At 36.9% G+C, this 26,539-nt stretch overlaps 3 protein-coding genes across 3 annotated transcripts; 1 reads left to right on the forward strand and 2 right to left on the reverse strand.

The window, feature by feature from the left end:
- Window positions 1-13,744: 13,744 nt before the first annotated feature.
- On the forward strand, window positions 13,745-14,952 carry LOC141712644 (senescence-specific cysteine protease SAG39-like). The gene is made up of 2 exons (XM_074515657.1): window positions 13,745-14,204; window positions 14,289-14,952. The coding sequence occupies exons 1-2, from the start codon at window positions 13,772-13,774 to the stop codon at window positions 14,879-14,881; spliced, it is 1,026 nt and encodes a 341-aa protein (XP_074371758.1). The 5' UTR covers window positions 13,745-13,771; the 3' UTR covers window positions 14,882-14,952.
- A 1,021-nt stretch (window positions 14,953-15,973) lies between these two features.
- LOC141712643 (WAT1-related protein At1g21890-like) lies at window positions 15,974-18,022 on the reverse strand. The gene is made up of 7 exons (XM_074515656.1): window positions 17,770-18,022; window positions 17,561-17,623; window positions 17,321-17,437; window positions 16,993-17,239; window positions 16,732-16,890; window positions 16,501-16,652; window positions 15,974-16,375 (listed from the first exon to the last, which is right to left on the reverse strand). Exons 1-7 carry the CDS (start codon window positions 17,970-17,972, stop codon window positions 16,165-16,167), a joined length of 1,152 nt encoding a protein of 383 aa, XP_074371757.1. The 5' UTR covers window positions 17,973-18,022; the 3' UTR covers window positions 15,974-16,164.
- Window positions 18,023-21,537: 3,515 nt separating this feature from the next.
- LOC141714477 (uncharacterized) lies at window positions 21,538-22,626 on the reverse strand. Its single transcript, XM_074517995.1, has one exon. The coding sequence runs from the start codon at window positions 22,624-22,626 to the stop codon at window positions 21,538-21,540; it is 1,089 nt and encodes a 362-aa protein (XP_074374096.1).
- Window positions 22,627-26,539: the final 3,913 nt, after the last annotated feature.

The following is a 26,539-nucleotide window of genomic DNA, read 5'->3' on the forward strand; positions in this document are numbered from 1 at the left end:
TGAGGGGAGTGAACAGGGTGTGAGTGGTGAGGGGAGGGGTGAACATCAAGAAACCCCCCAGGATAAGGTAGGAGAGGTGAGTGGTACCCCAGCTAGCCAAGCCACAGTTTCTCAAAAGACTGTGGTGGTTGAAAAGGATTCAAACTCATCCCTAGTTGCATCCTCCCAAAAGGGTGCAGCTATTGAAAATAGTCCCCAACCAGGGACACAGAACAAAAGAGGGAGGGACACTGAAGCCACACACTCACCTGTAAAAGCCTTTACAAGAAGAAAGAGGATCAAAACCTCAGTTTCCACACAGGGTGCACACACTGCACAAATACACCCACCTGTATCTATGCCTTCTCAAATTCAGCTTGATGTGACTCCAACAAATGTGGAGTCACAGCCCCATTCTCTCAAAATTGACACACATCAATCACCAAATTCTCCATCACCATCTCTGGATGTGGACATGATATTCACATCAATTCCTGATTCTCCCTCTTTACAACTCAGGGAGGAGCCCCACTCAAATACTGGTGATCATCATCTTTTAGATGATTTGTTGGATCATCAGCCAATTTTTTTAGATTTGGTTAAAGAATCTGTGTCCCCTAAATTAAAATCAATCCACACAGATTCAACAATCATGTCACTTTCAATTTCTACTTCTTTTCCTTCTTCAACGGATATTTCTCATCCATTGACAAGTGGTTGTTCTTCGACGGATAAGCTTAACAACAGTTATCCGTTGATACCATCGGTTCCTACTTCAACGGATACTCCCTATCCGTTGATAGTCTCTACACAAATAACTGAATCAATTCCAAGTGTAGAAGACATGGTTACTGTACAATCACTTCTAGTATTGAGGGAAGGGAGTGAAAATTTGAGTGAGAGGCTGGGTTGCTCCCAGGCAAAAAGAGAGCTTGAGAGTCTAAATATGCATGCTATTTCTTCCAGCATGGCAAAAGAAAGTGAGAGGAGTGCCACATTAGTAGGTGAGGGTGAGGGTGTGAGGAGTGTGAGCCAGGGGGAGCCCCTGATGCAAGAAAAGAGAAAAATTGAGAGAAAAGTAGGTACAGAAGGTATAAGGGTGGATCCAGCCATTGCCAATGAGTCAATGATTGTGGATGATGCTGAAAAGGAAAGACAATTTCAGCAACATTATAAAGATGTAATTGATAACATTTCCTTGGATGCTGACACTTTTACTCATCATGTGTCATCCTATCAATTGTTGGCTACTCAGGGCAATGAGGAGGCAGAAAAGACTTTAAACCTAGTGCATACTTCAGAATCTCTACAAAGGGATAAAGCTGCTGTCAACTTGATGCCTTCTACAGCTGGTGAGCCATCTGAAGAATTTGGAGTAATTTTTAATGATGATGACTCTGTTTCATTTGATGGAAGCATGAACTTAGGGGGAGATGAAGGCCCAAGTTCTATTCTAGACTTACCTGAATGGGCATTGACAAAGGAGTCAACACCAGGACAATTCAATGTCTCCTTAGTCAAACAAATCATGTCAATCCAAAGAGCCATTCAGAACACCTCCAATGCTGGTACCAAGGCTCTTCTTCAAGCCCACCTAGATTCTCTACATCTCATGAAGCTACAGCAATTAAGGCAGAATCTGAGTGTGGATGAGCTTAAGAAGGATATAGCTGACTTAAAGTCCTACAATTCTGAGAAGCTGGATTCAGTCATGCCCTATGGTACCATGCAGGACTTATTACTGGGACTAAGGAGAGAATCAGATGCTGAAAAGAGGCTGGCCAAGTTGGAGGACAGAGTTCATGTTATTGAAAACTCTGTGGTCACCATTCTTCAAAATCAACAGTCTCAGACAAGTCTACTCATGCAACTGGCTACAACACAAGGCTTGACTCCTCTCCTTGATGATAACAAAAAGGGGGAGGGGAGCCATCTACAAACATTCAAATATCCATAGTGCTAGTTCCTGCCATCACTACTTCTCCAACACTTCAAATTAAAGGAAAACTTGATGGAATTGATCTAATCCAGCTAGCAGCACCTGAGATGAAGGTGAAAGAGCAAAGGAGACAAATTAATGAAAGGATGCAACAGGTGTTTGGCTCTACAACCTCAAAATCATTATATGTGAAACATAGCACAAAGGTTGAGCTAATCATTATGGAGCACAGGCCAGTAAGGAGGAATAAGGTTGGAGAAACTTCCTTCAGGAATTTGAAACCCATGGTACTTAAGCCATCCACTAGATTCAACAGGGACTCTATAAAGAACCCTCTAAACTTTAGTCAATCAAAAGAAGTAGATTTTCCTCTTCCAAAACCTGATGAAGACAAAGTTCATAAAGCACAAAGAGACCAATGATGTAGTGGAAAAAATGAATATGGCTATCATTTATAGAGAGGGAAAGAGTATCTGTGTGATGCAAGGACATCCCAAATTCTCAAAAGCCAAGAGGGAAGAAACCATGAGGTTAAAGGAAGAAGCTAAAAAGCTGAAGGCTGACAAAAGAGCACAAGCAAAGCTTGAAAAATAGCTAGTCAAGTCAGGATGAAGAAAAGAAGAAGATTGAAGACAAGAGTGAAGAAGACAAGATTGAAAGCAGAAATGTGGATATGGGGAATGTGGTTGAAGAGAGTGTGGAGGAAAGAAAGGAATGGCAGAAAGGGAACAGAAAGAAGGCCAATGCAAAAAGGAAGAGTGGAGATGACACTGAAGAAACCCAATCAAAATCTAAACCACTACCTTCCATTCCTGAACATTTTATTGTTGATCCTAGTATAAATGTCCATGGTGAACCAATCATCCCTAAGGAGGAACCTATTGATTGGGACACCATCAACTTGCCTACCTTCCTAACTACCTCTCCACCACCAAAGAAACTGAAAAAAAAATCCAAATCTACACCTCCCCTAACCTCAAGTAAATTCATTCAGAAATACAAACCTAAGCCTAAGCCATAAGCCTCAAAGGATGATTATGTTCACATTTGTGACATAAAAGAGTTTACAGATATTGAACTCTATCTGGATGAGCTGGAGGAAGTAAGCGGAATAAGTGCATACAAACAGCTCCCAGAAAGGCTAGTGTTCAAGTATAAAGGAAGTGAGGAAAGGACCTGGCCTCTTCAAAGAATTCTGAATGAAGGCTATTCTACCTTGGTTAGAGTCTACTCAGCTATCAAAAGGGATTCTGGCTTTACCAGGACTGCCAAAACTGAGATTCTCAACAAGATTGCCAGCATAAGGAAAACTTGGTGGGAGTCTAATTCCTTGCCTAGAACATTACTCATACCTGAGCATGGAATTACAATTCATAAATCACCTCATTGGTTGATGGAGTTCAGAGACAATAAAGGAGTCAGAAGATTTTTCAGACTTGAAGACCAGCTTAAAATTGCCAGTAATGAAACTCTCAAGGACATGCAATCTAAGTTGGACATCAGTGAAGAAGATGAAGCTGAATTCTACAGACAACTCCAACTCCAAGTAGAGGAAAATGACAGGAGACAAGGGAAGAAAACGAGGGATCAAAGGAAAAGAAAATAATCTGCTCAGCCTAAAGGAGCATCCTTGGAAACAATGTAATTCTTCAATTCTATCTCAGTACATACACTTTTGCAGCACTTTTGAATTTCTACTTGATTTTAGTTGATATATTTGTTAAGTGTTTTGTTATCATCAAGTTAAACCCGAATTTATGCCTACAATTCTAGTAGACATAAATAGGGGGAATTGTTAGGAATATGTGTATAAGTTTGATGATAAGTTAAAAAAACACTTAAGTAGAAATCTAGTGTTTGTAGCCTCAACGGATAAGACCATTCTGGCTATCCGTTGATGGAGTAGCTTTACTTAGAAATAAGTTTAGTATTGTAGCACATTTCGGTTTCTGTATTTAAGTTATAATTTTTAGATGATTGTGGAAAATTATAAGTCATGTTGACTACTAGTGGATATGCAAATAGGAGGGCTAATTGTAAATATTTCATGCCTTGTAATTTTGTATAAGTGAAGTAGTATCAACTGATAAATTAAGGCCTTCAACGGATGAGAAACAAAGCTTCAACGGATGTCTCTAAAGCTTCAACGGATACCATCCATCAACGGATGAGTGCATCAACGGATAAAGCTTCAACTACTAATGCATCAACGGATAAAGCCATCAACGGATGAAAGCTTCAACAGATGCTCAGTTCAATAGCAGTTGACAGTGACAATCCATAAGCTGACAGAGGCACATGGGTTGACAGAGACAATTGGAATGTGGTTGCCTCTTGGAGGAATCAAGAAAATGCAGCATTTCCATTCTGGTGCAAACAAGGAAGTATTCAAAGATTCACAGATTATCCTAGATTGCATTGGACAGAGAAATGAAGAAAAAACATGTGAAGAATCTTTTTAATTGTATTTATATTTTTGTCTTCACTTGTAAACTTGGTGATATATAAACCAAGTTGCAGCTAGTAATTAGATGGTGAATTTTCCAGAGCTGTTTAAAAAAACATAGAGAGAAAATCATCTAGTTTGTACTAGGATGCAGCTGTGATCAATTCTTTTGAATCACAGATTTTCTGAAATACACATCTCTGGTGGAACAACAAATCCACCAGAAAAGTTTTTAAAGCCTTTGTGTTCTTTACATTTGTGTTTTGAATATATATATGTCTGCACCTGCCCAAAGCAATTCACACACAACTGTTCATCAAAACACTTACCCTTTGAAACTGCTCAAAACTTGAAAAAGTTTTGAGATTTACATTCAACCCCCCTTCTGTAAATCTCATTGTTAGTTCCTTGGGAATAACAATTTTCATCTCTCTTTCCTCTCGGGTTTTTTGTTAAAAATGGGGGAGGGTAAGTGTTTGACTTGGTTTGTGGTGATAAGGAAGTGATGAGAAGATATTTGTTTGGTTATTGGTTGCTTAATGTGAGTAGAAGGTGACATAAACTTGTTTGGTCACCAATGAGCTCATCCTCCTTGCCACTTGTCAAGAACTTATGGTGGAAGCATCTTTTAAGCTTAATCCTTGAATTAAGATATTAATTAAGTGTCTTAATCTTGCACTAATTGACTCTTCTTCTTGCCACTTGCATTACTTAGTCGTTTAATTTTTTACGATTCGTTTAACGTTCGTTCTCGTGAATCATTCAAGGAAACGTATCCGTGGTTTCATTGTCAAGGGCTCTATAAATCCTTCTTAATATCCTTTATTCCTTCTTTAATCACCTTTTATAATCCTTGGGTTTAAATCCTTAATTCCTATTCCTTCCACACAATTCCTTCAGTGTCTGGTGGATTCTCGAGAAAAATAAAAATGTCCGGTTTCGAATTCTGACGACTTTTACATACACTCATTCTCATTATAGAATACTAATACGAACTCAGAATTTCGATAAAAGGACCTCTATATAGCGTGGTCTGATAATTTTCCTTAATCATCATCATTAGCAAAAGTTACTATTTCAAAAAATTCCAAAAATTGGGGTTAGTACACACTTGATATATCCACCTTCTATAGGTTGGTAAGTGAGTTAGGAATGCTTAATTATTCTAAATCATTTTTGATAATTTTGCAAGTTGTAATGCAGCCAGAAACTTAATTGATTTTTCTGTTTTGAATGAAAATTTGGCTGAGTCAAAATTTTCATCTCGACGGATGTTCATTATCCATCGAGTTTGATCATCCGTCAAAATAAAACAGCATGGTAAAAATCAATTATTTTACTGGATTATTTTAAAACCTGAGAGATAATTGCCTTATTCTCATCCGTCGAGTTGTCTACATCTAAGCCGTTAAAATTCTGAACATTATCCATCAGATTTACTTACAGTCTGTAAATATATCACGACGAATAATTGACAGAATTTTGACGGTTTATTTTAATTTTAAACGGCTAATTTGGGCAATTCTTATTGGGTCTTTAATTTTTACCTTTAATTTTTATCTCATTTTTATCTGAGAATACATAAAAGCCTTACTTCAAGTTTATCTTATATTTTATCTTTTTCTACTGCAATTAACTGTTATCTTCTCTCTCAAAGCAAAACCCCTTTCTTTCTGCAAATTTCCTTGCTTTAACAATGGCACCAGTAGTCAAGATCATGTCTCAGTCATGATTCATTTATGAGAAGAACAATTTTGTAGCTCTTGTGAACAAAGAGATTCCAGCCTCTGAGGATTATCACATATTGATGGATTTTGTGAAGGGATGCAAGCTTAGCTATGTCATGCTGGAATCACCCACAATCTACTGTGAAGTTGTGGAGGAGATGTGGACTACTGCAGTGTATCAGGCAGCTGACAAAATCATAACTCTCTCCATTAAAGGTAAGTAATTCTGCATTAACAGTGATACTATCCAAGCATGCTTTATAAATTCCTGAAAATACTCCTACAAAACCACACACAGATGTTGATTTAGTTAACTTGCTTAATTCTATTATTATGCTCTTTATACTTCTAAGTTGAGTGAAATTAGAAGGCTAGACATTAGGAAAGAGTGGAGTTTTCTGTGTGATGTAGTTACAAAGTTATTTTCTGGTAAGATAAGTAACTTTGATTCTGTCAATACTGCCATGCTTAACATGCTCTACATGCTAGTTACTGATAATTACTACAATTTTAGTGATGCTGTCATGTTTGAGTTAGGCTATAAGTTATGGGAGATTAAGAAGAGACCTAGGAGTGTCTATTATGCTAGATTCCTTATGATTACTGCTAATCATCTTTATGAGAATCTTGTGATTGAGAACCTAACCAACAAACTGGATTGTTAGGTTCAAGAAAGGAGAATTATTGCAGATTTGAATAGAGCTAACCACCACAAGGGGGTGCCTCTTGTTTATTTGCCTGTCATGGAGGGTCCACAGGTAAGTAAGGTAAATACTACTGTCCCTACTCCTTCTACCTCTCAAATTTCTTTGTAATTGACTTTGACTATGGCATCTGTGTTAATGACCCAATAGATGCCTACCCAAGCCATAAAATCCAAACCTTCAAATTCCAAGTCAAAGAAACCACACTCTGGTGTCTCTCAAAAGATGCCTGTTTCAAAATCCACCAAAACCAAAGAGGGGAGTGTGAAGGTGGGTAAGATTGGTGAGGGATAGGGTGAATATCAAAGAAATCCTAAGAATAAGGATGGTGAGGTTAGTGTACCCAAACCTAGCCACACCACAGTTTCCCAAGAAACGGTGGTGATTAATAAGGAAATTAGCACATCTCTAGTTTCATCCTCTCAAAAGGATGTTACTATTGAAACAAGCTCCCAACCAGGAGCACAGATTAAAAGGGCTAGGGACACAGACTCACCCCAAACTTATACCAGAAAGAAAAAATCTATAAAACTTGGGGATGCACAGGGATCATACACAGTGCAAACTGCAGCTAAAGACTCAGTCACTACACCTTCTCAAAGTCAGTTTGATGTGTCTTCAATAAATGTGAAGTCATAGCCAAAATCTTTAATAATTGAAGCACTGATCACACCAAATTCACCCACACACTCACTGGATGTGGATATGATTCATACATCTGTTCCTGATTCTCCATCTTTAACTCTTATGGAGGAGCCAAAAATCCAAGCAAGTGGGCATCATCTTCTAGATGATTTGTTGGCTCACTTGTCAATTCTTTCTGGAGCTATTGAGACTTCTGTGCCCAAACTATCATCAATCTGAATAGAGCCCATAATAGTCTCTACTCCTAACACTTTCATATCTTCTATCCTGACGGATATGGTTCATTCGTCGGCTAGTGATTGTATCCCGACGGATATGTCTGACAGCAGTCATTCGTTGGCTATTCCAACTACTATCCCGATGGATGTTCCTCATCCGTTAGGACTCACTACACAAACTGAATTTTCAACTATTGTTAGAAGTGTAGATGAGCTAGTAGTTATATAATCACTCCTAGGATTGAGGGAAGGGAGTGAACAGAGTGAGAGGCTGAGTTGATCTCAGGAAAAAGGAGAGGAAAAGAGAGAAATCATGCAGGCTATTTCTTCCAGCCTGGAAAAAGTGAGTGAGGGGAGTTCCACCTTAGTAGGTGAAGGTGAGAGTGTGAGGGTGGTGAGCCAAGGGGAGCCCTTGATGCAAGAATATAGAGAAATTGAGAGAAATGCAGGTACAAGAGATATACGGAAGGACACCATTGCTAGTGAGTCAATGAATGTTAGTGATGCAAAAAGGGAGAGACTATTTCAGCAAGAATATCAAGCTATCACATATTCTATCTCCTTGGATGCTGAGACATTTACTCATCATGTTTCAGCTTATCAAACTCTAGCTGGACAGGGCAATGAGGATGCTGAAAGGATGCTTAACTTGGTACACACTACTGCCTCTATGCAAAGGGCCAAGGATGCCATCACAGCCATGCCACCCAATGCTGGTGATGATGTTGATTATGGCACTTGTGGTTCTGAGGATTTGTTTGGTGATGAGGCTGATGATGAAGGAGATTTAATTGACATAGGGGGAGATGTCAGCCCAAGCTCAAGATCTAGCATGCCATCTTGGGCATTTTCTAAAGACTGTGATGAGCACCACTTCAAGACTACTCTCTTTCATATCATTCAACAAACTTAGACAGCTCTTCAAACTACAACCAATGCCAACACCAAGAAGTTACTTCAAGCACATCTCAATTCTCTACAACTACACCAAATTCAATCTCTTCAACACAACTTGGATGTCACTGCACTTAAGACAGAGGTTGATCAAGTCAAAAAGGATGTCTCTGAGAGATTATATGCTAAATTTCCTAACACAGCCCTGCTTGACATCAACAGATAGCTAAGGAAAAACTATAGTCTTTCCAGCAAAATGGACTCTTTTGATACAAGACTCAAAATAATAGAAGCTCCTATCACTGCAATTCATTTACATGAAGCCCAGCAAACTCAGTTGCTTCAAAAGTTAGTGGCTGCACAAACTTCTACCTTCACTCAACTTGATGCTAACAAAAAGGGGGAGAAAGATTCACTTATCCCGGTTAGTCAAGAAGAGCCAATAAGTGAGGGGGAGAATGTGCTAAACATACAAGTTAGTCAAGTAATTGTTCCAGAAATTACTTATCCTAAGCCACCAGTCTTGGACATCATTGATTTGATCCAAATAGCAGCTGCTAAGATGGATTCAAAGAGAGATTTCAAGAAGTTTGATGTTGCAGCAGTTGAGAAAGAATTGGATGACAAATGGAGGAAGATTGATGAAGAAATCACAAAGAAATTTGGTCCAATTGAGAAACCAAACAAGACATTTCATCATTTTTGTCAAGCAAATTTCTGTGAATGACATGAGTCTAGGTAATCTGGAAAAGGGCCAACCTTCATGCATAAAGTCACCAAAAGCCAACTTGGTTTTGAAGCCCAAAAGGAATTATCCAAAGTCATCTGACAAAATTCCCTTGGACCTTATGTTTGAGACTCCAAGGTCAGATGAAAAGAAGCTGTTAGCAAGGTCCATTGCATTCTTCAAAGATCTAACTGACTCAGTCCTAAAAAGAAGAATTGCTAAGATCTATAGGAATGGGAAAGAAATATGTGTGGTGGCTGGACACCCTCAATTTGTAGAAGCAAAGAAGGAAGAAAAGGAAAGAATCAAGCAAGAAAAGAAGCAAGCTGCTTTAGATGCTAAAAAGCTCAAACAGAAGAAGAAGCAAGCTGTTACAGTAGCCAAACTTCAAGCTATGAAAACTGCAACTGAGATTTCTGAGAAACCACATGTGGTAGCCGAAGATCAAGATCAGAAAATGCTCAAAAAACCTCAACAAACAAATAAGCCAAGATACAAACAAAGAATCAATAGAAAATTGGACTTCAGTGATGAGGAAATGGAAGATTACATTCCCAAACAGTCTACAACTTCAACTCAAACATCCAAGCCCTCAGAAGTGCAGGATGAATTTAAGGTAGATCCTACAAAGAACATTCATGGTGAGCCAATAGTTCCCAAGGATGAGCCTATAGACTGGCATAATTTGCCTCTTCCTGAACTTAACTTACCAATCTTCAACAAGCTAAAGAAGACAAAGATAAGAGCAATCAAGAAGGTCAATCATGTGAAACTCATAACCAAAACCTTAACCAAAGCTCAACCAACTGTTAACAATGGAGATCTTCTATACATCTGTGATATCAAGGAATTTTCAGATATCAATCTCTACATGGATGAATTAGAAGAAGTGAGGGGAATTGATGCTCACAGAAATCTCCCTGAAAGACTGGTGTTCAAATACAAGGGTGGGAAAGAGGTCACATGGCCCCTTCACAGAATTCTTCAAGAAAGTTGTTCTGTTTTGATAAAAATCTTCTCATCCTTCAAGAAAATTTTTGGATTCAATGTAACAGCCAAGAAATTGGTTCTAGAGAAGATAGAAGAATTCAGGAGCAGAAAAGCCTCAAATGCACTTCCAAGAACTCTAACCATTCCCTTCACAGGAAATACAGTGCACTTGAGGCCTTACTAGATGATGGAATTCATGGATGACAAAGGTATTATAAGATTCTTCAGATTGAAGGACCAATTGAGCATCTCAAGCAATGAGACTCTATTGGAAATGCAAGAAAAGTTAGATCTATCAAATGTTGAAGAATTTGAATTTCACAGAAAACTCTAAAATCAAATAGAAGAGGACAACTGGAAGCTTGAAAAGAAATCAAGACCAGCAAGGAAATTGTCTACATCTGCTCAGACTAGAGGAGCATCTTGATAATGATTGTGAGAACTCTTTGTACACTTCACTTTGTTCAATTTTCAAATAAACTGTAGCACTATCTACCATAATTTTATCTGTACATTTAGGGTATTTTGTTATCATCAAGTTTCTCTTAATTTATGGCTACAATTCCAGTAGACACAAATTGGGGGAGATTGTTAGGAATATGTTGTGAACTTGATGATAAATTGTACAAAACACCTTAGTAAATTTTAACTTAGTGTTTTTGTAGCTCTCGACGAATGTTCTAATATAGTCCTGACGGATGAACCTTATAGTCCCGACGGATGACAATTTGACATCCATCGAGAGTGTAGCTTATGTAATAATAAGTCTTGTAGCACATTTCTGCAAATAATAATATATTAGTTGAGTAGACACTGTAGGATTCTTTAAGTCATGTTGACTACTAGATTTATATGCAGAATAGGTTGGATAATTGTAAATATAAGATGTCTTGTAATTTTGCATAAGTGAAATAGAATCAAGTGACAGAAATACTCCCGACGGATGATCTACAAAGTCTCCCAACGAATGTTAAGAACTCTTTGTAATTTCTGTAAGTTCTCTTGTAAGCAGCTGTGTGCTATTCAAGCATCACAGAGTTCTCATCTTTATATATATATATATATATATATATCTGGTGGATAAATTCAATTCCACCATAAATTTTTAAAACTTTATGTTTTATTACTTTGTGCTTTGATTCTCATTTCACTTTAATTCCGCACTTCTTGCAAAATCAAACACAGTTATATATTAAGTAAGAACATACTTAAAATCGAAAAAAGAAGCCATAACTACATTCAACCCCCCCCCCCCTTCTGTAATTCTTGTTACATTGTTTGGGAATAAAAGGTTGATATTTGGATTGCGTTAGTTGGCTTTCATAGTAGTCAACTTTGTCATAAATTTTTAAATTAATAAGCGTATTGGATTTTTAGTTTCGAAATTAAAGTTATATGACATGTTATACGAAACATACACTTTCGATAAACATTCATATTCTTATTCAATGCATATGTTACAGATAATCATATAGCAATAATAATTCGAAATCCATGATTTGTACCACGAATACTATAACACGTTGATAACGATCTTACATATTCAGAAAACTATCACTACAACATGATAACTCGGTCTTAATGTTCTTATTCTAATTTTTAAAAACCAGGGCATATGGCCCTATGAATTTTAAGAATAAAGACGAAGAAGGAGAAAATGTTGTTTATATAGAATTACGAAACCCTAATTCCAGACATGATAATAATCTGTTTCAAATATGATTCATGTTTTAAACCCATTAGTCTAATTCAATTTTATATTTCTGATATTTACAAGTATTTATCAGTTTTCTATTATTCTTTTGTTATCATTAATCTAAAATTTACGATTATTACGCTTGTCCAGTTATAATATTTGGCCACTACTTGCTTAAAATAAAAAGGGATGCAATCATCAGTTTTTTATAGGTTCATACATGAAGACTTGGTATTCTACTCTCATTACAGTTTATACCACAATTAGTTGCGGTATTCTATTATCATTACAATTTATAACACAATTAGTTGTGATTTGGAAAATGAAAAGAACTAAATTATTAGATTTTATCTGTTTCTAAATGTATGTTTTCCGTAGATATGATATAGAGTCAAATGTATTTGTGATATTATTCACTCTGGACCAGACCCGCGCGGATTTATTTCGGGGCACTCACCAAAAGTCTTACACTAATGTAGTTCATTTAGTGCTAGATGATTATCTTTTATCTCCTCAATTTGGTATACTCAGGTTGACACCACCAAACAATCATCCCTTAAAACCAAGAACCCAAGAACGAACTATATATCATGTATTGTTCTCCTCTTCCACCTCTGCTATTACCCGCAGAACCTGTCACTTGTACTTACCATTAAACATACTATTAAGAAGACTTTCGACACAAAGCACCTGGCAGATCTCCAATCGATTCCATATCAAGGAAACCTCTCATATCGAACTACCGCATCCCATTACCTCCACAAGGTTCAAGTCCGAATGTCTGACCGTGAAACCACTCGTTCACCCGCAAAAAAACCTTAACATTATAATAGAATGATATTGACCGCTACATCTAAAAGTCCTTACATTAATGGAGTTCATTTAACTGCTCTATAAATAAAGATTATTATTTTTTATCTACTCGATGCGATATTTAGATTAAAACTATTCAACATGCGAGAAGCCAATTATGTTAGCTCCACTTTTTTCCTGCCTCGAAAGTTTTGATATATTTTTTTGACAAGCATAGAAAGTTTTGATGAATACGTATTTAGTTTACCCCGATCCAGGGAGGAGACTTGGTCGGCAGAAATTTCACTATCATTTAGTCTTATATGGATGCTAACACGTCAGACCAGTACTATTGTTAATTTGTGCTCCATCGACAAAATACTTTGTTAAAGAATAGTACGGCTCCCTTAAAACAGTGAGCTTTATAAAAAGTATTTTCTACAGTACTTAAAATTTTACTTGATGAAATGCATCTTAAATCTGACAAATTACAACATATTAAAAATGAAAGAGCTAAAATTAATATATGAAGTAGCTTTGGCATATGTTCACGACTATAATTATCTACCTCTGGTGTTACTGATGCCTTGCACTGGACTTATGCTTAATAAAGTTAAATATAGTAATGCGTACATAAAAACAGTTTAGGAGGCTGTTTTGAATAATATCATCATGCTGTTGCGTTCAAGATCACATTCCTATATTGTACACCTTACATGTGAACAACTTCTGAAACTTGACAAAGAACAAACTCCTTACATGTGAAATCATTTAGCTGTTTAGCCTTTTGAATTTTATTTTGTAGCAGAAACGGGTAAACCGCAAAAACTTAATCAACATTGTCTAAATCAGCCCATTTTAACAGGCACACTGATGCAGCATAATTTTTGTACACATCCAAGAACCTAGCTAAAGAGTTTCATGTTTGCCTATATATTGCAAAACTTCAGTGCTATAAAATTATAAACTCACAGTACCTCTAAAACATCCATCTTTGTCTATTATTAAGCAGAGATGGCTTTAACTATCAAGCACCAGCGCATTGTCATGGCCCTGCTCCTTACCTTCGGAGCCTTGGCATCTCTAGCTGCAGCTCGTTCTTTAAATGAGGCGTCAATGACTGAGACACATGACCAATGGATGACACGTTATGGACGTGTGTACAAAAGTGCCGACGACAAATATAGGCGTTCTATCATCTTCGATGAGAACATCAAATATATCCAAACATTTAATAAAGCCACTAACAAGCCATACAAACTAGGCGTTAATGAATTTGCAGATCTTACCAATGAAGAGTTTACAACGTCAAGAAACAGATTCAAGAGCCATGTTTGCACCACGTCTACAAATGTATTCAGATATGAAAATGTTACTGCAGTACCATCTACCATGGACTGGAGGAAAAAAGGCGCAGTCACACCTATCAAGGACCAGGGCCAGTGTGGTAAGTCTGGAGTTCATATTTCTTGATTATAATCTATTACATTTGTTGGAGTATCTTTTAACACTTTTTTCCAATAATATACAGGGTGCTGCTGGGCGTTTTCGGCTGTGGCAGCTATGGAAGGAATTACTCGGCTTAAAACTGGCAAGTTGATCTCTTTATCTGAGCAAGAACTGGTTGATTGTGATACTAGTGGGGAAGATCAAGGCTGCGAGGGAGGTCTTATGGACAATGCATTTGATTTTATCAAACAAAACCACGGCCTTTCAACTGAAACAAACTACCCTTACAGTGGAACTGATGGAACTTGCAATGCCAATAAAGAAGCAAACCATGCAGCCACGATAACAGGGCACGAGGATGTGCCAGCAAATAGTGAGAGTGCTCTACTAAAAGCTGTTGCAAATCAACCAATCTCAGTTGCCATTGATGCTAGTGGTTCAGACTTCCAGTTCTACTCTAGTGGTGTCTTTACAGGGCAATGTGGCACTGACTTAGACCATGGAGTAACTGCTGTAGGCTATGGCACTGCACCTGATGGGACTAAGTACTGGCTGGTGAAGAATTCATGGGGCACAAGTTGGGGCGAAGAAGGTTACATAAAGATGCAAAGAGGCATAGCAGCTGAGGAAGGCCTATGTGGCATTGCTATGCAGGCTTCCTATCCCACTGCCTGAAAATTCAAGAAAATTATGGACCATCACTAATGTAAATTATGTATATGCCTGTATTGATGCTATGTTCCTGTTTTCCGACTTATGATTGTTCATACTTCAGCTAAGAACTTTGCTACTGTTGTTGCATAAATCTTATTTCAGTAACAAATGGTACAAGTTTCTCAATATATGCTGCTTTGTGCAGTTTTTCAATTAAGAACTTCACTAGTAAATCTTCTTAAAATCTATAAATGTAAGCTTCTGTGTCTAAACTGGAAATATGTTCATCTACATTCGTGAAAAGGCATTCATTTACGGAATTGTGGTAGAACAGTTTCTGTACAAGCATTCTGATATATATCGGTGCCATCAGTTGTTTATAATTTTAACACAGGATCAGATACTAATTAAGCAGGTTTTGTTTATAATTGTTTCATTCCTTAATTTTAGTACCACAGATCATTGTTAGACATATTTTTTGTGCTCTATTTGCTAAATATGAAGTGAGATAAAAGTGGCATAATTAGCACACAAAAAAAAAGAGATGAAAGTGTCATGGCTTAAATCTTGTTCTGATACTGGTTATGATGATCCATATGTAGAATGTGCCTGATTCTTATTATGATAACTCTACTTCCTCCCAACTTTGAGCCATCAAACCTTACAAGCACAAAAATCACTCAGTGGCCATTAAAGTCATTAGTTACATATCTGTTTGGTCATTTACTTGTAAGATACTTATCTGATTGAGGAGTATTTGTGCACCCAATTTATAAGTCGAATTTAGAGTTACTTATCTGATTAAACCCTTAATTCCTTATCGAGAAGTATTTGTCCACTCAACTTATAAGTCAAATTTATAACTTGTTCAATGTTAATAACTACTTACTTTTTCTCAACTTATTTTGATTTTTCACATTTTTATTAACTTTAGTTTTAAAATATATATTTTAAATATTAATTCAATTTAAAATTCACAAATTAAGCTAATTAAATTGAAAAATTATTTATTTTAGTTCATTTAATTAAAAAAAATTCTGACTTATAATTAAAATTATTCAAATACTTATATAATTTATAAGTATTTATCTACTTATCACTTAGTTAATTTAAGTCATAAGGAACGGAAGAAGCACGTACAATTTGGCTGAAAATATTCTTCTTAATACAATGCCTTTGATAATGTGATTCAAGGTACTAAAGAGATTGCTATAAACACATCTAGAGAGAGTACAAATAGCAGACTGGAAACAGAGGAAGACCAAAATAAAATGGATCTATACATACTAATATTATCATCATCTTTATGGCTCTCCTGAAAGAGGATTTTTTACTGCAGTGCTAGAGTTTGTAGCAGGTGCTTCATCAAAAATAACACGAGCCGATTTATTTTTAATTTGCAGAACCACCGGCAACTCTTGGGATTTACCTTCCCCATTTGTTATCTTTTCATCTTTACTTTTTCCCCACACCACTGAGTAAAGCCCAATCACCACTACAACTGCTCCAAGCAAGCTGAAATTTACCAAAGATCTAATTATTTTTAAATGCTTAGAAGATTGCCGTGCATACATTAAACAAGTAAGCTAGCTAGTAGTAGCGCAATAGAACATCGGCCTAAAGATGTGAACCTTAATTACCTTCCAAGGCGAACTTGCTCAGATAAAATGATCGCCCCAAGAATGGCAGTGATGATCATGGCTAGAGGACTAAAGGCTGTGACAAACACTGGACCTCTTACTTTGTTCACGAAACCTTGCACGTAATATGCTATTCCAGAACAAACTACTCCCTAATAAACACATATTTCAATTTGATAAGCAACAGATGTGAAGTTTCTAAGTTTCTGTATATATGGTTGATGAACTCACAGAATAAGCAGCAGCAAGAAGCCTAGAGTCAAAACCGATAGCCCAGGCAGACATGTCACGTTCCATTACAAGAGCCACAACCCCACCTTCCATCATCCCCATCACACATATCAAACTTGTCAATGACAATGGCGCAGGGTACTCCTTTAATGCCATCGACTGATCCATGCATATAAATATGTTAGAATAGTTTTCATACGTACCTTAAATATGTGTGTGAAGTCATAAATGATATGCTATCTAGGGGGTGATAAAACTCACTTGAACAATGAAGAAGGCAGACCAACCAACGGTGCAGGAAAGGAGCATTATGGTTCCACCGACCCAATGCTGACCGGAGGATGCATCTGATCCTGAATTCTCATTTTGGGTTTCCTGGGAGTAACCTCCTAAGATATTGACAACAGGGCCTTTGTACAAGGTCATTAGCATTGCTCCTGACAGTGTTATTGATGTTCCAATCACCTTGGCTAATCCATGTTTCTGCCTCAACTTAACTCTCTCCATCCTAATTATTATTTAAGATCACATCATTAATTTACTGAATAGGCACTGATGTAAATAAGATAAACATAGGTAGGATATATACCTGAATATGATTGCCATGATGAAGGTAAGAGCGGGGAGGACATTGACAGTGGCAGCTGCAAATGTTGCCGAGGTTGATTTCATTCCCACGTAGTATAAATTTTGATCAATCACTGGCCTGAACATACCAAAATATTAGAATCACTAGACAGTAATGTTTACTGATTACTCTGTTTTTATTGAACTTAATATATACTACTATTTATATGTTATTCAGTGTTGCAGTCGTTTAGAACATTACTCTAATAATCCAAGCAGCATTACTTTCAGAAATACTGAAAGTGTCAACTTTGGCCTTATTTTCCTGTAGAGAAAACGATAAAGAATGGTGTTAATTTACTACAGGAATAAAGCTACTATGTAAAATACAAACTCATCTATGTATCAATCCATATAACTTCTGCAGAAACATGTAGCTCACTCTCTGTACTGCACACACTAAAAATATACCTTTCAAGAACAAACGCGAATGGTGCAATAGCAAGTGTTGCAACCACATGACGATACACAACGAGTACCCAATGACTCATGCCTTGTTTAAAAGAAACCATGGTGACTATATACATCCCTGCATATCCAAACTGCAAACATATCATTGCTAAATATGGTCTTATATTCGTGAGCAGTTGGCTCAATGAAGTTGTGGTTCCCATTTTTAGCACTAGATGGCTTTAATTAGCTAGAACTTAATTGGATTGAGTACATTTGAAATCTCTGAGAACCCTATTTATAGGAAACTCAAGTAAAGAAAAGAATACAGATGTTCCAAGTCTACACAACACTTGCTATAATTACCATGCAGAGTCAGAAAAATGCACTAACATTACACACAGTCTAAATTCCATTGTCCATCTCCATTTATTAATTACACTTGCGAATTTTTCACGCAACAAGAATCTTCCCGAATAATAAATAATCTATACTAGTAATCGGAGAAAAGGAGACGAGTTGTGTGTGGATCATATTCAAGCTTAGTGCTATGCATACAATGCAGTCGTAAGCCCTGTATGTAGCTAGTGGTTATTCAGTTGCATTGTAAATATGCCCGTTTGGAACTCATCACTGATTGCGACCTTAAGCGTAATTTGTTGGTCAATAGTCAATAGTTTCTCACATTGATTTCTAAAATATTAGGCATTAGTGCTTCTAAGAAAAGGAGATGTCTTGTATATGTTACGCCAAATATACTTCTCTACTTTTTTTTTGAAACAAAGAAACAAACTTACATTAAGAAGAAACATCATACATCAAGGTCTCCAACAAGATAGAAGGAGGAGACAAGAATATGTTTTGACAATCTGGCAAACAAGGGAACCTAGCTGCTAAATGCGCTACTTTATTTCCCTGTCTTTTAACAAAAGAAATTGAAAGATCGCCCCTAGATTTAAAGTAAGCTCGACAATCCTCAAACAAATGACCCACTTCAAGAAAATTCTCGCTACCATTCTGAATAGCCTTCACAGAGACAAGAGAATCAGATTCTACCTCAACGTTCCTGTAATTCATATCCACGATCCACTTAAGCCCTTCTAAAATAGCAGTTGCCTCTGCCTCCAGGACATTCCCAGAACGAGCAATACACTTAACCTTTCCTGCAACAAACTAACCCATATGATCACGTAATATAAGCCCAATCGAAAAATCTGCAGCATTGACATGAACAGAAGCATCGACATTAAGTTTCAGGCGACCCACATCTGGAGGTTTCCACTTCTGTGGATAGTGACAGTCACTAGCAGACCCCATCTCCTGTCTACCCCTCCTATTGTTCATAGCGGTACTCCATTCTGTAAAAAAATTATTGCTCCAATCCATAGCCAAAGCATGCCCAACGACCTTCTGCTCCCAGACCTTTTTATTACGGAAAAACCACACACCCCACAGGACTTTAGCAATCCTCACCACCTCATCAATAGCAGCAGTATTAATTTTTTGAAGCAGCCAATCTGAAACATCTTCCACATTAGACATATCGTACACCATACCAGTGTAATGCCAACATTGACGAGCAAACACGCAATCAAAAAATACATGACCCAGGTGCTCTATATCAATATCACACATCGGGCAGATAATAGGGACAGCAACCCCTTTTAACCTTAAACGATTTCGAACTGGGACGTTATTGCGACAAAACCTCCACAGAAAAACCTTAACCTTATGTGGTAACGAAATTCTCCATAACTTACACCACCCTGTGGACTGAGTAACTCGTTGCACACCAACATTCTTACTATGCCAGAGGTGATATCCTGTTTTGACATTATATTTACCATTAGACGTTTTACACCATGCCAACCTGTCACCAACATCTAATTGAGGAATCTGCAATGCCAGGATATGTTCAGCATCTTCATTACTAAAACTTGCTCGAATCTTCAAACTATCCCAAGTCTTTGTTCCCGGAACAAAAAGAGTCGAAACCGTAGCATTTCCCATATTGTTCACGATATTAGAATCAACACAGAAACTTGGTTTTTGCTTAAGCCAAGGATCCGAGTTTGCTTGAATCGATTTACCATCCCCCAGAATCCACCTGAAACCCTCTTTAAGCTCATCTTTAGCTGTCAGAATGCCTGACCAGATAAAACTCGCCCCAGAAACTCCACCTGCATTGAGCAAACTTGAATTTGGATAGTACCGAGCCTTAAAGACTCTAGCAACCAGTGAATTTGGATTAGTCAAAAAATTCCAGCACAACTTTCCAATCAAAGCAATGTTATAACCATAAAGGCTCCGAAAACCTAACCCACCTTTGCTCTTAGACATACTCATACCTTCCCAAGACACCCAATTAAGCCCCTTCCTGTCCCCAGACCCCGAGTTCCACCAATACTTATTCAACATCCTCTCCAATTCCTGACAAAAAGACTTGGGCAAGAGGAAACATGACATACAGTAGGAAGGAGTAGACTGTGCTACGTTCTTTATCAACACCACATTTCCAGCACGCGAAATCGGCTTAGCTTGCCAACCTTGAATTCTCCTCCAAACCTTGTCCTTTACAAAACCAAATACACGTTTCTTTGAGCGACCCACCAATGAAGGCAAGCCCAGATACTTCCCTTCTTTGAGGTCATTATGCACCTCCAATACCTCAGAAATCCCACCTCGAGTTTCACTGCTAACATTGGCACTAAAAAATATCCCAGATTTTTGATAATTAATAGACTACCCTGAGACCTCCGCATATTCATTCAACAGCCTTTTAACAATACAAACTTCCTCAATATCAGCACGAAAAAACAAAAAACTATCATCCGCGAATAACAAGTGAGTAACAGTAGGAGCAGTTGGAGTGACTTTTATGCCATGAATAGCACCAGTTGCTGCAGCATTACTAAGAGAATTAGACAAACCTTCCACGCAGAGAATGAACAGATACGGGGACAAGGGATCCCCTTGACGTAACCCTCTAGATGGAAAAACTGGACCAATGACATCCCCATTTAGACAAAAATTGTAAGAAACTGTCGTAACACACATCATTATCCATTGAATCCATTTCTGACAGAAGCCCAACTGATGTAACCTCCTCTTTAAGAACGCCCAATCCACTCTGTCGTACGCCTTACTAATGTCTAGTTTTAGAGCCACCTCCCCATCACTACCCCTTCTTTTCATATTCATATGATGAATAATTTCAAACGCCACTAGAACATTATCAGATATACTCCTCCTAGAAACAAAAGCTGATTGATTCTCCGAAATCAAACCCGGCAACACTGCTTTTAAACGATTCGCCAGAACCTTAGCCAGAATCTTATAAATAACATTACAAAGAGCAATCGGACGTAAATCCTTCATACAGCAAGCATTTTCTTTTTTAGGTATCAACACCACATTAGTCTCATTTAGGTAAGCTGGAAAAGAACTTGTGTTCAACCAATCTTTACAACAGTTGTACACCTCTCTTCCCAAGATTGCCCAGAATTGTTGAAAGAACGCTGGGTTGAGCCCGTCTGGTCCAGACGCCTTGTCAGGGTGCATCTGTTTAATAGCAAGACTGAATTCTGCAAACGAAACATCTGCCACCAGCCTTCTATTTTGCTCTGCTGTCACACTCCTTTCTTCTACTATATTCTGACCCGTGTCATCACTTTGAGAACCAGTAAAAATCCTGGTAAAATACTCATGCACAATCTTACACATATCCTCCTGGTTTTCAACTCTTTGCCCATCCTCAGTATCCAGATGAGTAATACGGTTTGTTTTCTTTCACGCACTAGCAGTTGCGTGGAAAAATTTTGTATTGTCGTCACCTTCAGCCAGCCAGAACGACTTAGCTCGCTGTTTCCAGTAGACCTCCTCATTCAACAGAAGCTCATTCAACCTATCTCTTGCCAAAAAATACTGTCTCACACCCATTTCATCAGTACGATCCACCAGATCTGCAAGCTCCTCTTTCTGTTTTCTAACTTTATCACGGAACTTGTGAAAAAAGTTCTTTCCCCATTTGGCCATAAACGAAGACACCGATATTAACTTTGGAAGGATATGCACAGGAGGTAAATCAAGCCAATAGTCAGTCACCTCTTTCTGGAAACTAGCCTCCTCCAACCAAACATTCTCAAACTTGAACCTGAACTTTCTAATAGAACGAGGCACATTATATAAGTCCACCATAATCGGGTCATGATCTGAATAAGTTACATGCCAAGTAGAGAGATTACAAAGAGGGAATTTCTGCCACCAAGAATATCCTGCAAAAGCTCTGTCCAATTTCTCTCTAACCCAATCACTCGTACCCCGACCCCTTTCCCAAGTAAATTTACCACCCTCCAACCCCAACTCAGTAAGCGAACAATCATCAATAACCCCACGAAAACCATCCAATAAACTAGAAGGATGGGGGACTGTCCCCTCTTTATCTGTTACACTAAGTAGATCATTAAAGTCTCCAAATATGCACCACGGCAACGGAGATTTATTAGCTAACATTCGAATAAAATCCCAAGAAGCACTACGTCTACTCCTCTCAGGAAAACCATAAAAACACGACATCCTCCAGTCATGCATATTATTAATTTTGAAAACTACATCCACATGATTCTGCGAATAACTTAAGATTTCACAATCTACATGTCTTTTCCAGAAAATTGCTAAGCCACCACTCCTCCCTACGCGGTCCACAGAGAAGCATTGACTAAAACCAAATTTAACTCTGAGATTCTCAATTCTACTAGCATCAGAAATAGTTTCAGACAAAAAAATAAAATCAGGATTACGTGCCTTCAATAGGTCACTCAACACACGAACTGCTCGAGGGTTCCCAAGTCCTCGACAGTTCCATCCTAAGAGTTTCATAATGCCTGGCTAGTCTGCTTTGTAGACTCAGCCAAAATAGTAGAAGAAGAAACTGTATAATCAACTTTAGAAAACACAGCTTCAGTTTGAACACCCCCATTAATATTCTCAATATCCATGTTATCAGAAATGCTAGGCCCACTACGCCTTCTTTTCCGTTCTTCAATATTAAGCCCAGACAATTCGTCTGTAGAAAGCCCAACAGTATCATTTAAATTTGAAATTGGCTCATTGCTTTTAGTCTTATCTTTCCTCATACCTGTCACCGAGATAATAGCTCCATCATTCAAACTAACCCTACAATCCCGCCCCTTATCAGCTCTCATAGTTCCCCCCTCTTTTTGAAAGCCCGAAAAATCCTGATAGTGGTTATCCCTTCTGACTTTTTCTCCCCAGTCAACGTCCCGCTCATCACGCAACCACTTACTCTTCTCGTTCATTGCCGCCCGTCGTGGTGGTGCCCTGAGCCACCCTCCCCATTCACAACCAGTCTCACTCTTCTGGGAATTCATTTTAACCCTGCAGAATCGTTCAGTATGCGTAACAAGGCCACAGATAAAGCAGAAATCTCCAAGCCTTTCATACTTGCATTGAATTATGCACTCAGAACCATCCCTTTTGCATATTTTCTTCTTCCGCTTCAGAGGCTTCCTCACATCAATAGCTATTCTTAGCCTCATACTTTCTCTCCATATACTCATGTCATTGTTTGGGTCATACAGTAGAAACGACCCAAAGAAATTCCCCAGCTTTCTACCAACTGATTCCGTCATAAACCCCGCTGGCAAACCATGAAGTTGTATCCAGACTTTAATCTCATTTAAAGGGACACTAACTGGATCCTCCCCTTGTGGAACCGTCCCCAGAGCTAACATGGCACCATTGAAAGACCATGGCCCTCCATTCAAAACCCATGCCATATCATCCTCATGAAAGAACTGGAACAAGAACACCCCTGGTTTAAGCTCCTTAATATTTATGCCCCTTGCTGGACGCCATACATCTGCTAATTTGGATTTCATCGCTCGAACATTAATGTTCTTCTCTGTTAGAAAACGTCCTACCACACAAAGATCAAATCTGTTTGAAACCTCCTCAAGACCCTCCTCAAAAAAGATTTCTTCATTCTCTTCATCATCTATATTCATACCTCCCAGTCGATCGTCAATCTCCTCCATTCTCGCCATTAAAACACCTCTCACAGACTATAAAGTAAGGAGAGAAAAACAAAGGCTCTCACATAAACTGGAGAGATATTACAAATGTCGAGTACGTAATAAGGTTACTTCTTAGTTCTTACTACACAGTCACGATTTATACTTCTCTACTTTTCTTATATGGTTCATGTAAATTGCAAAATTTAGGAAGTTGAATCTGCATCATTACAAGAAAACATTAATACATGACAATCAAGGATTAAGACTGTCAAAATAACCTACAGTCTGATTAAAATTATAAATTCTACCGGACATGGTTCGGTTAATTACAAATGGATTAAGAAATACCAGAATCTCCAAAATAGTTATTGAAAATGTTTCCAAAATGCAAACAGTATATTAGAGCATCTCTATGGGAGTGCTAAACTAAAAATGCCAATTTTGTCAATTCATTAATAATATTAATATATTATTATCACTTTTTTCAATTATACTTTTACCATTTTTTTACCAAAATTTGCTTTAATAATTAACACCCAAAATTGCCAAACCATTCGTGTACAAATAAAATTTTAAATATTAATGAAGGTACATATCTTTATTAGGACACTAAGTGATTCTTCTTTTCACATAAGAAAATATTTTCCATTTAGTTTATTGAATTAAATTTTAATTTTACGATGTATGTCATGGTATCGAGTTTATAGAAATAATTTAAAATAACATACCCATTAATATTGCCCTATAATTCCAGCTAAAATTCTTGTTACAAATATATATTGTAGAAAATAACAACCAAATTAATTAATAGCCAAAACTAGTTATTCGGGAAAAATAATTATAGAAAAACACTAATTTATCTATCTACATATCTCTATTATCTATCTATACTATTATATTAGAAACGAAATAATGAAAGTTTGGTCGAAAGTTTGGTCGGTTGTATCTCTGGTCACCCTAAACTTTAGTAATATTTAAAATAAAATACTCTCATAAATATATTAATATTTATAATAAAATTATATAAATACAAATAGAATTATATTAGATATAACGGTCTTGTTTTGAACAAAATAATATATAATATTCATTTGGGTCAGGATCCAATCATAAATAAAGAATAAAAATAAACTATATATAATTAGTTGAATTTGTAGCTTAAGACTAAATAATGAAGACTAACAAAAATTTGAATGAAAATTTGTTTGATCAATATAATGTCATTAGCCTAAAATAAAATAATAAACATGCTAAAATATAATAAAATTTTAAAAAAAAATCGTTTGGTCTATATATTGTCATCAAGCTAAAATAAAATCATATATATTATCAATTCGATCTAAAATAAAATAATATTTACCCCGAGCTCAAATAAAATTAAACAAAAAACTAAATATAATTAGCTGAATTTGGTTAATATAATAATCGGCTTGAGGCAAAAACCAAGATTTTTTATCTCATGCTATGTTAAAATATTATAATAAATACTACCGATCAGTCTAAAAAAATATTTTATTGAACCGGGCTAAAATATTTGAAACGTAATACGTTGGTAAACATAAAAAAAATATATTATCTATTCATTTTAAAATAAAATAATATTTACCCAGGGCTAAAATAAAATAAAAACAAACTAAATGTAATTAGTTGGTAAAGGCCTGAGGCTAAAATAAAATGATTTATATTATTGATAAACTCTAAAACTAAAACTAAATTCAAATTTAAGATAATTCTTAATATTATTTGTTAGGAATATGTGTACTAGTTTGATGAAAAGTTAAACAAAACACTTAAGTAGAAATCTAGTGTTTGTAGCCTCAACGGATAAGACCATTCTGGCTATCAGTTGATGGAGTAGCTTTACTTAGAAATAAGTTTAGTATTGTAGCACATTTCAGTTTCTGTATTTAAGTTATAATTCTTAGATGATTGTGGGAAATTATAAGTCATGTTGACTACTAGTGGATATGCAAATAGGAGGGCTAATTGTAAATATTTCATGCCTTGTAATTTTGTATAAGTGAAGTAGTATCAACTGATAAATTAAAGGCCTTCAATGGATGAGAAACAAAGCTTCAACGGATGTCTCTAAAGCTTCAGCGGATAACATCCATCAACGGATGAGTGCATCAACGGATAAGGCTTCAACTGCTAATGCATCAACGGATAAAGCTTCAACTGCTAATGCATCAACGGATAAAGCCATCAACGGATGAAAGCTTCAACGGATGCTCAGTTCAATAGAAGTTGACAGTGACAATTCATAAGCTGACAGAGGCACATGGGTTGACAGAGACAATTAGAATGTGGTAGCCTCTTGGAGGAATCAAGAAAATGCAGCATTTCCATTCTGGTGCAAACAAGGAAGTATTCAAAGATTCACAGATTATCCTAGATCGCATTGGATAGAGAAATGAAGAAGAAACATGTGAAGAATCTTCTTAATTGTATTTGTACTTTTGTCTTCACTTGTAAACTTGGTGATATATAAACCAAGTTGTAGCTAGTAATTAGGTGGTGAATTTTCCAGAACTGTTTAGAAAAACATAGAGAGAAAATCATCTAGTTTGTACTAGAACGCAGTTGTGATCAATTCTTTTGAATCACAAATTTTCTGAAATACACATCTCTGGTGGAACAACAAATCCACCAGAAATTTTTTTAAAGCCTTAGTGTTCTTTACATTTGTGTTTTGAATATATATCTATCTGCACCTGCCCAAAGCAATTCACACACAAATGTTCATCAAAACACTT

The sequence above is a fragment of the Apium graveolens genome, chromosome 3 (assembly GCF_009905375.1).
Source record: "Apium graveolens cultivar Ventura chromosome 3, ASM990537v1, whole genome shotgun sequence".
Taxonomy (NCBI): Eukaryota; Viridiplantae; Streptophyta; class Magnoliopsida; order Apiales; family Apiaceae; genus Apium; species Apium graveolens.